The sequence below is a fragment of the Eschrichtius robustus genome, chromosome 4 (genome assembly GCF_028021215.1).
Source record: "Eschrichtius robustus isolate mEscRob2 chromosome 4, mEscRob2.pri, whole genome shotgun sequence".
Classification (NCBI taxonomy): domain Eukaryota; kingdom Metazoa; phylum Chordata; class Mammalia; order Artiodactyla; family Eschrichtiidae; genus Eschrichtius; species Eschrichtius robustus.
In genome coordinates, this window is record NC_090827.1 from 38,237,748 (window position 1) to 38,253,693 (window position 15,946).

A 15,946-nucleotide genomic window follows, 5' to 3' on the forward strand; every position below is an offset into this window, starting at 1 on the left:
TAAAGAAAGTATAAAATTTTCACTTTTACTCAGTTCTTTTTTTGACCAAATCTCGTTAAGTTTCCTGCTTTGTACTTCGCTCAGTATGATACAGTGCTTTTGACATCTATTACCTCATTTAATTCCCACATCAACCTTAAGGCATAAGGACTTCCATGATTCCGTTTTACAGGAAGAATGAACAAACCAAGGTTTTAGGCTGGTTAAATAATTTTGTGATTTCAATTACCTATATAGATTGTTCACTTGGATGAAAGCAAATTTTTACTTAACCAGACAGGCAGCTCCAAAAAGTTTAAGCCAAGGATGTGCTTATGTGTGAAAGATGAACTAATAAGCAGATAGTACAGTAAGCCCCCTACGTATGATCAAGTTCCGTTCCAAGAGCACATTTGTAAGTCCAACCAAGTTAGCCTAGGTACCCCACTAACACAATCAGCTATATAGTACTGTACTGTAATAGGTTTATAATACTTCTCACACAGATAATGCATAAAAAGCAAGCACAAAAAATAAAATTTTTTTTTAATAAATTTATTTATTTTTAGCTATGTTGGGTCTTCGTTTCTGTGCGAGGGCTTTTTCTAGTTGCGGCGAGCGGGGGCCACTCTTCATTGCCGTGCGCGGGCCTCTCACTATCACAGCCTCTCTTGTTGCGGAGCACAGGCTCCAGACGCGCAGGCTCAGTAGTTGTGGCTCACGGGCCCAGTTGCTCCGCGGCATGTGGGATCTTCCCAGACCAGGGCTCGAACCCGCGTCCCCTGCATTGGCAGGCAGATTCTCAACCACTGCGCCACCAGGGAAGCCCAATAAAACATTTTTAATCTTACAGTACAGTACCTTGAAAAAATGATCCAGTAATGTCTGGGTAGTAGCTCTTTTTTTCTCTCATAGATGAAACAGTAGCACTGGATTGCATTCTGAACGGCTGCTGCAACCTTCGTGGTACCGTTCTACATTCGAGTCCTCTACCTCAAAAACTAACAGTGCCCCCTCAAATAAAGAAAATCCCCTTGCCATTTCCTGCACTGGGAATCTCTTTGGTTCTTCAGTCCTCTTCCTCTTGTCTCTCTTTGTCTTTTCTCTGGGTCGAAGAGAATTCAGGAAATTTCCGGGCAGCTACCGTATCTGCACTCACTGCCTCGCCGCTTTTACATTGTGAAGGTTGGCTCTAGCCTCGAACCGATGAAACCAGCCATGGCTGGCATTAAAAGATGTGCCCTCTGATTCTTCGCCATGTTTCTTCTTCAAATCTTCATAAAGGCTTTTAGCTTTCTCTTGCATCAGCGTTAAGCTGAGCGGGACTCGACGCTGCTGCTGATCCTGCCTCCACACGCTGAGAAGCTTCTCCATCTCCTCCATCACTTTTCCACGCTTCTTCGATATTGTTGACATCATCGGCACAGCAGACTTCACATGTTCCATGATCTCGTCCTTGTTCTTTAGAAGCATGCTGATGGTTGAACGATTCACGTTATAAGAACGAGTGACGTCTACCATCTTTTCGCCTCACTCCACTTTCAATTGTTTTCTCTTTTGTTTCCATCATTATCGCTTGGCTTGGTGCCTTCTTAACAGTACCAGCTACATCACCGCTGCTTTTACGCTTGCTTCCAGACATCTGGGCTTGAAATAAAGATACTGTACCACTGTACTCTATACAGTACTGTAAAGTACCCCAAAGCACAACCACTTGTAGAGGATGCATGCACGTGACAACGTATGCCAGACACATGAACTAACTTACGTGACTGGACATGCGAACTCACGTTCGCATCTTTGAAAGTTTGCAACTTGAAGGTACATATGTAGGGGACTTACTGTACAACATTAATTATTGAACTGTTTGAGCAAATATGCCAAATTCAACCAAACAACTAATAGTGGATTTCATTTTGAAAATAGTTTATTTATCTAGAAGGCAGTGGTTCTCAACTTTGACTGCAAATTAAAATCACCTAAGGAGGTTTTAAAAAGTCCAACTGCTCAGGCCACACCTCAGATCCATCTGGAGTTGGGATCCAGATCCCAGTAGTTCTGAGAGTACAGTCAAGGTTGAGAACCACTCCTATAAACTGTTCCATCAATTTTAGTGGCAATGGAAACTTCCTACTAATAACTTTCAGCCTTCTCATTTGAAATAGAAAGGAAACTGTTTAAGAAGTGTTCTCTTTCCTTTGAATAAAATATTAGAGACCAACTGTTCGTGGTGAGAAAGGACACAGATATATCAACCTCTCCCTGGGCATCCTTGAAGGCATCCAACCTTTCCTCCCCATAAAAACAGCAATTCCATGCCATTTCCAGGACTCTTGCCCTATATCCCTATTTGTATCAGTCACCAGAAGAACAGCCCGAGATTCCTGTGTCACCTCTCATCACCTGCACTCTAATCCCCACACAGCTGTACCCATCCCTCATAATCTGTCCTCACTTGTTTCTCAACCTAGCCTACTGGCCACTCCTGTCATCTTTGCTAATTCCTTCTTAGATTTCCAATGTAGAGCTCATAACTTTGTGAGTTCTCTAGAATTTAGTTCTCAGCCCTCTTCTCTTTCTACACATCCCCAAGGTGATTGCATCCCATTATTCTGGCTTTAAATATCATCTACCAAATCTGACTGCCAAATTTACATCTCCAGGCTAGCTATTTCTCTGAATTCTTATCCTCCTCCTGCTATTTTCCCCATATCAGTAAATGGTAACTATCCTTCCAGGCGCTTTCTCATACCCCATGTCCCATCTATCACAAAACCTACCTTCAAAATACATCAACAATCTGACCACTTTGCACCACAACCATTGCTACCACTCTAGTCTGAGTCACTACCACCTCTCTCCTGGATTACTGCAATAACCTTATGCCTCTGCCGGCTCTCCATGGTGGTCTACTCCCAATACAGCACCCATAGCAAGCCTTTCAAAACAAGTCACACCTTATCACTCCTCTGGTCAATACCCTCCAGTTGTTTTCCACCCCTTTCAGAGTAAAAGCCAAAACCTTCACCACAACCTCTACAGGAGGCTCTACAGGATCTGGCTCCTAATACTTTTCTCACTGCATCCTTCATCCGACTCTCCCTCATGGTTTCCTGCTGTTTCTGAATACTCCAATCATGCTCTTGCCTCAGGTCTTTGCACTTGCCCTTTGACTTGTATATAGTTTGCTTCCTTGTTTCTCTCTGGTCTCTGCTTAAATATCACTTATCCTTGAGTCCTTTCCTTAGGCATTACCTAAATAAAATAGAATATCCCATCCCTCCAACTCCCATTCTCCTCTAACCTTCTCACGTCTCACCATCTATCATACTAATCTTTCTACTCCTTTGTTTATTGTCCATCTCTTGTTTCCTTATTGTCAATTTGAATGTTAGCTCCATGACGGCAGGAACTTATCTCTTTAATTTGATGACTATATTCCCAAAACCTAAAAGAACACATAGACATTTGCTGAATGAATAAATACATTTCTGCTGTTTTCTGTATAGCATTTTTTTTTTTTTACAACCTCTCATTTTGTTTCATTGGTTCATTCAGTTGTCAGTGTAATAGTCAGATAATCATCACATTAGAGGAGAGGAGACAATATCATCTCAGAAAATGGGTGAGGAGACTAGGATACGTAAAACTGCCAAGCAACTTTATGGAGCCTCTTGAGATGAGTGGTCGTAAGTAGAAGTGAGACCACAGTCAGCATATTCAGCTGCAGGGGTACTGGTGTAGAGAAGGCAGAGAGCTGGATTTAACCATGGTGAGATCTTCCCAGGCCAGCAGGAAAATGGAAAAGAAGGGATATGTGAAAAATATATCAACCATGAAACATAAGCTGTTAAGGAAAGGAGGATATGAGATGGGAGGCAGGGTAAAAAGATGGCAGGATTAAAATATAGATTCTGATGGAATCGAAGAATTGCTGATGTCAAGATCAGGAGAGAATAAGCTAGAAGATAGGAGATGACAGTATTTTGGGAACACACAAAGAAATAGTTTAAACTTCTCTGTCTTCTGGTAAGTGTATTTTGTTTATTAAACTCTCCAGAAAAACTAAGAGTAAATAAACTCTAAAACCTTAGTCTGCTCTGAAAAAATCATTTACTCAACAAATTTATATTTGTTTAGCAAGTATTGTTCATGGAAGATCTAACAATGCATATTCAAGAGCTTACCATCTATAGCCTTTTGATAAAAGGTTTAGATATCACTCCTTTAATTCGGTACTCAACATCCCACTTCCCAAACTGCTGCTTTGGCTTGCACGGCAGATTCCACCTATTTCCAACCCCAAACCTCTTCCCTAGACATTCCATCCACTCTCACAAATTTTATTTTGCTGCTAGTAGCTCTGCCAGCACTAAATCCTTGTTTCCCAACAGCCACTAACCCCTTTTCCTAGGCTCCTACCTTCCTGCCCCTTGCAGTCTGACTGCCCAGCCATTAACTGCTCACACCTATCACCTGCCAGCCTGAAGTCTCAAGGTAATTAAGGGGTCATGTTTAGAACATATGTCTCCTTCTGGCGGCTGCTTGTTTAGACAAGGAGCACACTTTTTCATAAGACTAAACCCAGTACCCTATTTTCCATTTACAACAGTGGTTCCGAGCAAAATCTACAGACTTTTGTCAGTAGGAACAACAGAATTCCTTGGCTGTACTAACCCCTAGGTTGATTTTTACCAGTAGTAAGTTCCTTTGCTATAGAAAACTGATTACCATCCCAATCCAGCTAAACATAGTGACTGTAAAACTACAGAGAGGTAAGGCAGACTGTGGGCGACAGCCAAGTGGTTGAACTTCTCTTCAAAACACTTACCTGAAACTGGTTAATAAAAGGTGCTACATTAAATCCAAGAGTTCGTTCTGTTCCCTGCACAGTGCTCTCCTCCACCAGGGTCTGCGATTCCACGAGCAACCCAAACATCAGCACGTACTGGGGAAAGATCTTACCTCCAGACTGCAGCAAACACCTGGAGGAAGGAAAAATGCTTTAAAAAGCATCCTGATTCTTCACATTCTATAAGTACCAATAACTAAATCACGACTAATTGGGGTGCTACAGATTGTATATAATCTAACACACTTTGGTACCTGGCTGGTAGCTCAGAATGGCAGACCCCTTGAAAAGTAACCAGTCAGCTGGATGGATACAAGTTTTTACATTAAGGAAGAATCATCAATGGCTATTAAAACTAGTGGGTAAGGGGGACTTCCCTAATGGCACAGTGGATGATGGGACTCCGCGCTCCCAATGCAGGGGGCCAGGGTTCGATCCCTGATCAGGGAACTAGATCCCACATGCATGCCGCAACTAAGAGTTCGCATGCCACAACTAAGGAGCCTGCATGCTGCAACTAAGGAGACTGCCTGCCACAACTAAGGAGCCCACGTGCTACAACTAAGGAGCTGGCGAGCTGCAACTAAGGAGCCCACCTGCTGCAACCAAGACCCAGTGCAACCAGATAAATAAATAAATGAATAAATTAAAAAAAAAAAAAAAACACTAGTGGGTGAGGGACTTCCCCGGTGGTCCAGTGGTTAGGACTCTGCACTTCCACTGCAGGGGGCACAGGTTCGATTCCTGATTGGGGAATTAAGATCCCGCATGCTGTGCAGTGCAGCCAAAAAAAAAAAAAAAAACTAGTGGCTGAAAGTTTGATTAGGAAAAGGATACTTACATAGTCTCAAAGTATCGCCCCCATAAATGACTTACTTATTACAAAGGGAAAATAGCAACTTAGGGTGGAAAAACCTGATGGATACAACTTCAACTAACTGATCTACATTCACATCAACAATATGGGATAAAGCAACACCATGTGCCTTTGTGACAAAATTTCTGTGGTATTCCTCTGTAAAATGGGCAATCTGACTCTAGTAAGAAACATGAGAAACATTCCACAAAATAAAAGGCCTGCACTTTTCAAAACTGCGAATGTCATGAAAGACTGAGGAACTCTGGGCATATACCCAGAGAAAACCATTAATTCAAAAAGACACATGCACCCCAATGTTCACTGCAGCACTATTTATAATAGCCAGGTCATGGAAACAACCTAACTGCCCATCGACAAACGAAGCGAATGGATAAAGAAGATGTGGCACATAGGTACAATGGAATATTACTCAGCCATAAAAAGGAACAAAATTGGGTCATTTGTAGAGACACGGATGGACCTAGAGGCTGTCATACAGAGTGAAGCAAGTCAGAGAAAAATACCGTATATTAACGCATATATGTGGAATCTAGAAAAATGGTACAGATGAACAGGTTTGCAAGGGAGAAACAGAGACACAGATGTAGAGAACAAACATGGACACCAAGGGGGGAAGCGGGTGGGGGGGATGAATTGGGAGATTGGGATTGACATATATACACTAATATGTGTAAAATAGATAACTAATAAGAACCTGCTGTATATAAAAATAAAATTAAAAAAAAAAAAAAAAAGACGGAGGAACTGTTCCAGAATAAAGAAGACTAAAGAAACTAAATGCAATGTGCGATCCTGGATTGAATTCTGGACCAGGAACAAAAAAGCTATAAAGGATATTACTCCAACAAATGGTGAAATCTGAGTAAGATTTTTCCCTTAGATATCAGTACTGTGTCCATGTAGATTTCCTAATTTTGTTAAGTGTGTGATGAATATATAAATGAGTGTCCTTTTTCTTACAAAATACACACCAAGGTGTTTAGGGGTAAAAGAATACGATATCTGGAACTTACTCTAAAGTGTTGAGAGAATAATAAAGCACATGTGGCAAAACAGTAACAATTTGTGAATCTGGGTGTAAGGTACATGGTTTGGTTCTTTGTACTATTCTCTAACTTCTCTGTAAGCTTGAAATTTTTTCAAAATAAAAAGCTAAACACTCTGAAAGGGCAAAAAAAAGTGATTAAAAATCCAAACACTCTATTAAGAGTGTGAATAAAGGGTTAACAAAACCCTTTCTCCTCCTACAGTTGATCCTGGATTCACCTTCTGTTTCCCTGGAAATCCCCAAAAAGTGGAATGTCAGCTGTGTTATCAGCAACCCTGCTTATGATTTAAAAAAATTTTAAATGCCTCTTAATAGGTAGATGCATCTGGATTGAGAGAACTGTGAACTATAAATGCCTGACAGGAAGCCACACCACCTCTGGGCTTCCCTGAGTGTGGGATGTCTTGTAACCACTTGTTCCTATTGCTGGGACTTGAAAGCTATGCCCCTGTGAGAAGTTCCTATATGAGATGTAAGGCTCTTAAGCCAAGGCAGCTCCCACGCCCACATGCACAGGGCTGTTTCCACACACCTGAGCTGTATGGGAGGCATGAGAGCGGAGGGTGGGTCACCTACTGCCATCAAAGGAAACGGACGTGGAGGATACTCTAAGGCACTTTCATCGTTCGCCACGTTTACAATCAAACGTTAAATCCCTCATTTTTACTGAACATTCCAAGTCGGTTTCCTCTTGAACTTCTAGGACAGGCTACTACAGACAGCTGGACTCTGTATTATCTATCGTATGTATCTTTCATAGTAAGCTTTCACTCTTAAATGTTTCTAGTCAGTAAGGATCTATTTATAAAAATACAGGACTAAATGTTTGACCAATGCATATCTAAAAAAAAATAGTTCCTGCAAGTTTCTAAAATTGTATGCCACGCAGTTTCCCTGAATAGATCATTGAAATCTTGACAAACTATAAAAACACCCCATTCCTCAAAACCACTTTGGCACTTCTGCTCTTAAGTTAGTTTCAAATTCTTCATTCTGCTTTTACTAAACTGATTATCTCAACCATTTAAAAATGTCTAAAACCAGAACAACCACTGAATTATAACAACAAGACATGGTAACTAAATGTGATACAGGTCCCTTGATTAGAACCTAGACTGGGGAGAAAAAAAAAGCAACAGAGAATATTACTGGGATAGCAGAGAAAATTTTAATACAGACTATCTACTAAATAATAGTATTTTATCAATGTTAAGTTTCCTGAGTGTGATGTTATTGTGATACGCAGAGGAAAGCCTTTGTTCTCAGGAGATACACGCTAAATGTTAAAGTAAGGGGGGAGGTTATGAAGCCAACAGCTGTCAAATGGTTCAACAAATAAAACAGTAGCCTTGTGTTCACTGTTACTTTTCTTGCATTTTTTCTTTAAGTTTGCAATTTTTCAAAATAAAAAGTTGACAGAAAAGTTTACAATAAGTACACAGGCTTCTCTTCCTAAAGACTAGCTAATAGGGAGCCAAATCATAACCAGGTCATTTCATGAGCACAGAATCAGCAAATCTGAAAGTCAGAGATGATTCCAGAGTGTAATGGCATCAGTCTGACTTAGACAAGTCATGATGCGAAACCAGGATAATCTCTCCTCACTAAATATAAGTACGTGATCATTTAAGTTGTAATAAGTCCTTATATATATATAGGTTAGCCCAAAAGTGGACTCCACTCTGACTCCAATGCTTTATTCATTTCTGTTACTCCTTTCCTACCAACTTTTTAGCATTTTAGGTAAAGTCTGGTAGAAACTGAATCTCCACAATTAGTAAAATTACATACCGCGACAAAAACCACACAGCTGTTATCAAACTTCCAATCTATGCCTTTACCAAACCAGATAAAATTTTAACATCTTCCTAAGTGGAGAAACTTACCCATTTTCCTCAAATGGATGAAGTTTAATCCTGACAACCCATGTTATTAAATTTTCTGAACAACTGGTTATCTGCTAATTGTGATCCATTTAAATGAAAACATCTAATTTTTCTTAAGATCACAAAGTCTCAAATGAGAGACTAGCCACACAGCTTTATGTTGCTTGACTAATTCCCTCCACCCCCAAATAGCCACAAGAGGGTAGCGTTCTCTTAAACCAGCAAACAAAAAGCACATAGGTTAATAAAAGCCAAACTTCTAGCCATAAAGGGAGGGAGGGAGGGCAATACCATTAGGTCATTTAGGGGGTAACCAGAAATCAGGCTAAACAAGATGTCAAAAATACATCTGCTGAACCCTGAAAAGTCAGAAAAGGCTGAATCAAGTACTAACAACCATGCCAGAGAGAAATGCTACACAGAAGTATGCAAATTATTTTAAAAGGCCCTGTTCACACTACTTTAATCTAAAATCTTAACTCAAATCCTTCTTAACTCAATGTTACCGTTACCGTTACTAACAAGAATACTTCTTAGTCATGTGGAGATAAAACAGTAATCGCCTTGCAACTCCACTTAGCTTTACTGACACTGAGTGGTTTGTTGTCACTTACACCACTGCAGCTGCCACACTCCTCAATGGAATCCTCTGCAAAGCCAAGTAATATCTCTGAACCATCTGTGCCTTCAGAAAAAAAAAATATGTTCCAACTCAAAACTCTAACCATAAATGGCAAAAATTCTTCAGAAACTCTTCGCTGTTTCCTTGTGATCCAACACGAAGTGTTTTAACATGGGTTTAAATTAAAAAAAAAAAAAAGCTCACCAGGCTTTTAAACTTTCTCCTGTATTTTAATCTAGTATGACTGAATAAAAGTTAATAATGAACATTTTAAAACAACGTTAGCAAAGGTAACTGAATACTTAAGTTTGTGTAGTGGCTTATTTTTTCTTTGCCTTTTTTTGGGAGGGTTGATATCCAGTGAGACAGATGCCCTTTATCCTTATCCTAAATACAATCTATCCTCCCAACCCCTAACTGCATCCTCTTTGACCAGTCATGAGGCCTCCCCACTGTCAGCGGCTAAAGATAATAAAAGGCTTGGGTGGGAGTCGCTGCACACCTCCGGCCCCAGAAGCAAGGGAAGCTGACACCTCCAGGAGCACCTGGTAAGGGGCCTGTGCAGGAGCGTCCGCTGAAGGGCAGGGGCACTGGCTCTCCACTGTTACTCAGGAAGTGTTCTGCAGGACAGGGAGAATACTGGCTAAAACAGTGATCACGGGTGCTACTAGCATTTAGTCCCCAGAGGTGCCAAACATCCTGCAACACACATAGGACAGTCCTACCTAAGAACTGACCCCACCCCACCCCCTAAAAAACCGTCCCACCCAAACTGCCAACAGGACCCCTCCCTCTGCTGAGAAACACTGAAGGGGAGCTGTAGGCAGCTTTACATAAGCTGTTTCCCACTAACATAACTCATCAGTCCATCAGTGGATGGATAAGCAAAATGTGACATATACATACAATGGAAGATTATTCCACCTGAAAAAGGAAGGAAGTTCTGACATATACTACAACATGGATGAACCTGAAGGACATTATGCTAAGTGAAGTAAGAGTCTCACACACATACACGCACACACAAAACCAACAAATACTGCATGATTCCAGTCATATGAGGTACAGGAGTCAAACTCATAGAAGCAGAGAGTAGAATGGTGGTTGCCAGGGCACGGGGGGGAGGGTGGGATGAAGAGTTATTGTTCAATGGGTATAAAGTTTCAGTTTTACAAGATGAAGAGAGTTCCGAGGATGGTTGCGGAAACAGCTGCACCACACTACGAAAGTATTTAATACCACTGAACTATTCACTTCAAGACGGTTAAGACGAAAAATTTTATGTGCATTTTACCACAATAAAAAAAAATTAGACAAAGAATTACATCAAAACTAAAAATAAATAAACCATTAGGTAAATTGTACACCTTTCCAAGGTGATTCTACCAAATAAGTCAAACCTCATCTGTGTCAGAAATTCGTAGGGCTGAAATGCCTTCAAAGGCATCTAATCCAGCATCCCTCATTTTATAGATGAGGGAAACTGAGGACGAGAGATATTAAATGACTTAAAAAAAATTTTACTACTTCAGGAATTCACAGACAAATCTGAGACTAGATTCAAACCCACCCTTCCAGCTCCTTGTTCTATACTCTATCGAAAGTACATCTGTTTAAAATTTTAAGAGAGTGTGGGCATGTTTCTATTTATCTAGGTCAGACCTCTATATCCCCATAATTTGTGATACGCACAAGATTGTTTTAAAGACTAGAAAATGGCAGTGATTTTTACTAGTTACGTCATAAGAAAAGATAAGTGTGGTTAACAAAAGAAAATGCATAGAAAACCTAAAATATAATTAACTATATAAGCAAATGTTTTTTCCTGAACAATCTGCCTTTTGCTATTGCAGTCTGGTCTGCATTTCCACCACTGCTCCTATACTACAAAACAACCCCTGTTCATATACCACAAAATTCAAAACCTATAAATTCATTTTACTTAAACTAGGGCCCCCAAATGTTAAATACTGCCATCTTTTTCAGATCTGAGCGGCACAACTGAAGAACGTGGAAGCTTAGCCAGATTTGCTTTCAATTTTAAATACTAGGGTCAAGTTTATCGCCAGTAACCTAAACTGAAGGACAAATTCCTTAGGGAGAGAACTGTACTATAAAATAGAGATTTTAGGACCTAAAAGGACTGGGACTTGTTCCCAAGAAGCTCTCTGCTCTCCCAATACACCATCAGATGCATACTATATGTTTCTCATCAGTGTTTCTTATAAAGATGAAATTTGATTTTTCCTTATTTACCCTTGAATGTCTTATCTGTTCTTATAGAGCTCTAATTAATTCCCTATATTATACATAGGCAGTCCAATCCCAAAGCAGGCTCTCTTCACACCTACAGGGCAGAGGTTCCTTTACAGAAAAAAAAAAAATTCAGTAATGACATGCACAGAAAGAGAAAGACAAGAAGTCACAGGTCCTGAAAAGCAATGCTTGAAGAACACACAATGATCACGACTCATTTGTGCAGTTACACCGTTAAAGAACTAAAAGAACTTACATGAAGTCTGAGCTCAAATAAACCAAAGGTTGTATTTTGTGTTTTACCTGGATATTGCCGCTTTTTCCATTATTTCCTGCTGAATGAGCCCAGATGGCTCAATGACATCCAGTATAATTATACTCCACAGCTTGTCTGATTTTGGCCTTTGCAACACAGCAGATTCATCTTCCACGTGTCTCAACCAAAACTCAAGTGTTTCTTTAGGAAAGTGATTGGCTTCAGATATGAGGTCCAGAGTCATACGATGCTGGTCTTTCTCCACAGAACTGTAAGGTTTAACCTGCCCAAGTGTGCCAGCAATTACAGGCAGAACAGAGAAGCCCTCAGACACATCTAACACATACAAAGGTTCAGGGACGCTCTGTTCAGAATTATTCTGTCCGCTTTCACAGCTCATCTCGTTATTCTGACACTGAGTATCCATGGCCTGACCCAGTTTCTCCAGAGTCAGTGAAGACAACACTTTCTTCATTGCCATTTTAAAGCCTTCGTGGTATGGGATGTTATTAAGCAAAGCAATTTCTGTGGATTCCAATACACAGGTCTGAGCCACAGCATCTGGTTTACTGGTCTGAAGATTGGCCAGGGCACTACAGAGTTCAGCCTCATTTCCTAAAGACAGCAAGTCTTTATTCTTGGCAGAACTTCTCCCAACATCCATTTCATGTTCCGAATTGAAGACACTGATACTCTGGATTCTTAAGTAACAATCTTGACAAGACACTTCCATCATCACCTGGTCCCCAGGCTTTATCCAGTAGTCTTCATAAGACAGGAAGAAAGAAAAAAATTGTAATTGATGAATATGAGTGTTTATAAGTCTGAGGATCACACAAACACCTCTGTCCTCCTGCCATTTTTTAAACCACGACAGGAAGGATTGCATCTATTGATTTAAAAGAATTAAGTGAATTAATCTATTCATTTCAAAAAAAACCCAAAAAAACAAAACTAGGAAAATCCCTCCAGCTTTACATAGGGAAAAACTGAGGTTAGAAGATCCAATTGACTTACAGCATAATAGAGAGATTCAAGAGCTCATTATTGGACCTTACCTATCAGTATTAGAGTGCTTTCACTGTAATCACTAGGTACCACCAATGTCCCCAAATTGGACAGTGGGGGAAGGACTACAGGGGACTCTCAATCTTTGGTAATGAAGCCAACAATAACAAAGATAGATGAAATTCAGGGATCAGCACCAAACCTCACTTTAGCTTAAAGGGACGTTCTTTTCTCTAAGAGAAATTTCCAAAAGAACAAGGCAGCATTCAGTAGCACCTTGTCAGTAATATCTCTTCACTGTAAGTACTTAGATATTCTTGCATGTTTAGGAATTTGAAAATATAAGGAAGGACTGAGTCCTACAATAAAGACTGTATCATGCTCTTATCCATGAGCTTTCACACGTGGTAAAACTTTAAAGTGTAAAAGTATAATTGCAATTCCTTCTTATTGGCCATAGAGCCAGTTGGAAATACAAGTTGCTATTCTTGTGTTTACACATTTAAAATATCCTTTCCCAAAGAAGGACTTTTTAAAAAAAATACCATCTAAGTTACTGAAAGGGAGTTAGAATAAATAAACAAAACTTTAAGGTGCTATTTATTGAGTGCCAGTCACTATGGTAGGCATTTTACACCTAGTTTGTCTCATAATTCCTATAACAATCCTGCAACATAGGCAGCACCCTCCCTTTTTTGTTTTTTTGTTTTTGGCCACGCCGCACAGCTTGCAGGATCTTAGTTCCCCAACCAGGGACTGAACCCGGGCCCTAGGCAGTGAAAGCGCAGAGTCCTAACCACTGGACCACCAAGGAATTCCAAGCGTCATCCCATTTTTATACATCACATAACAAAAGCTCTAAGAAATAACCAGCAAGGCCAGCCAGGAAGTCAGTAAGTAGCCAAGACCCAATTTCAAATCTACCTGACTGACTCCAAAACCCACACTGGCCACAATACTATATTGATTCCATGACTTAATGACCTTGCCAAATTAGATCCTTGATTAAGAGACTACACAGTAGTAAATATTTATTACCTTCCAGTTTTAAAAAGGTAGAATTCTTCTATGTAATCCGACTGCTGTAAACTATATTGAAACCCATAAAATTGCTAGTAAAAAAATTCTATACAAAAAGTATCTTTAACATAGGACATCCCTAAGTAAGTCCATGGATTCATGATCTCTAAACTGCAAAATTCTGCACTTCTATGAGTGTGCATATTTCTAGGACCTGGGGCTCCACAGATGCTATCAGATTCTGTAAGTGGTAAGAACTCCTGCACTAAAAGCAGTACTCTTCCGCTGTGTTCCGTAAGAAATGGACTAGCATTTCTCTTATTTACTGACAACTAGAGTAATCAGAGCTGAAGAAATGATTTAATGATAGATATTTTTGAGTGGTATGCAGCAGAGTTGTGTTTTAGTCTTTTTTTTTTTTTAATATTGGAATATAGTTGATTAACAATGCTGTTAGTTTCAGGTGTACAGCAGAGAGATTCATTTATACATATACATGTATCTAGTTCTTTTTCAAATTCTTTTCCCATTTAGGTTATTACAGAGTATTGAGCAGAGTTCCTTGTGCTATACAGTAGGTCCTGTTGATTATCTATTTTAAATATAGCAGTGTGTACATGTCAATTTTAGTCTCTCTTCTTAACCACATATATTAATTATTTAAAACTACTTTTAAAAAAGAAAAAGAAAATTCTGAAAGATTTAACCAATCTCTCTTGACTGGTAACTTCATATTCATAGTGAATTTTCTGACACTGACTCAAATGCTTAGAGGATTAAAACAAAAAGTTTTAAAAAACAACAACAACAAAAATTAGACAAGATATACCTGCAAGGTCATGTACGGGGTAGACAGCCTGTTCCCAGCATGTTTCCTCACTAGGACTTGTGGATAAACTGTGTTCATCATCAAGCTGGAGTACAAACCAAACCACAATAGCATCGAGTATGCCTTCTTTAATAACAGGGATACCAATTTTATCAGGTTTTTTAGTTGCAAGACTTTTTAATTCCTGACAAAAATGTTAAAGGAATAAGAGGATTTTAGACATTCATTATATACTTGCCCCAATATCATATCAATTCCCATTTCTGTAAGTTCTCAGTCCTGCCCAGCGCCCTTAGGGGATCAGTATCTTGGCACACCTACAACCATTTAAGGCATGCTGGATGGGAAGCTCTGATATATGGTATATGGTAGTGAGTACCATACAGCTATTACAGACAATGAGGCAGACACACATTACTGATGTAGAAAGAAGTCCAGGACACAGTGTTGAATGAAGGTAGCGAGTGGCAAAGCAATAAGGATTATTTTGTTTTAAAAAAGTGTGTGTGTGTGTGTGTGTGTGTGTGTGTGTGTAGAAGATTAGAAGAGCAAGTCTGAAAAGATGTATTTCAACTGGTGACCTGGAGAAAGAAGGGCCTAGATTTTAAAAAGGAAGAAATATACTTTTTCTTCTTCCTTTCTACTGTATTACTTGAAAATGTTAAACACGCAGATATTATTTTCAAAATTAAAGTCTTAATAAGGTGTTTTCGTGTGCGTGTGGCAAAGAAAAATTAAAATAAGAAAAGGATAGCTTTGGAGTACTCAGCAGCTATGATCGTACTGTTCCCCATTGGAAGGCTGTTACATCAGAAAAGAAATGCTCGTGAAGCTCAGCCACAGTGATCAATGCCAAAGTGTTAATTTAGCTCCATACCACCTCAAAAAACAAAAAACAAACAAAAAACCTAGTAACAGTTAATAGGGGAAAGCTTTCATTAAATTACAAAGATCTTAGGCTAAAATGACCCTCACAAAGTCTTCTGTACGCAGGCAAGTTTCATCTCAAAAGCTTAATGTACTTAAACATTTAACCTTACGTGAAGATCTCCAGAGAAGGACTCAATGTAACCTTTCTCAATTTCCTTGGGCTCTTTCTTTGTGCAGTGCACCCCTCCACCACCCACACAGACACACCAGGGTGACAGCAACTTGTCCTGGTTTGCCCAAGACTGTCTCTGGGGAACCCCTCAGTCCTGGCAAGCCAAGATGGCTGGTCACATACAACCTAGAAGGTTGAATTACGTTTCATTTCAAGGAATACTGCTAATTTGAAATGACACGATGACACAGAGAAGAGTCAGAAGACC

General features: G+C 39.7%; 1 protein-coding gene and 1 non-coding gene across 2 annotated transcripts in view; one reads left to right on the forward strand and one right to left on the reverse strand.

Annotated features, from left to right (window-relative positions):
- The window catches only part of PRMT9 (protein arginine methyltransferase 9), a 30,633-nt gene that overhangs the window by 2,058 nt on the left and 12,629 nt on the right, over positions 1-15,946 (reverse strand). The window contains exons 8-10 of the mRNA XM_068542592.1: positions 14,637-14,820; positions 11,827-12,544; positions 4,811-4,964 (exon numbers count right to left, since the gene is read on the reverse strand). Of these exons, the coding sequence (XP_068398693.1) occupies positions 4,811-4,964; positions 11,827-12,544; positions 14,637-14,820 (1,056 nt within the window). The remainder of the gene's footprint in view (positions 1-4,810; positions 4,965-11,826; positions 12,545-14,636; positions 14,821-15,946) is intronic.
- On the forward strand, positions 5,515-5,587 carry TRNAG-UCC (transfer RNA glycine (anticodon UCC)). Its single transcript has one exon. It is a non-coding gene; the product is annotated as a tRNA-Gly (tRNA).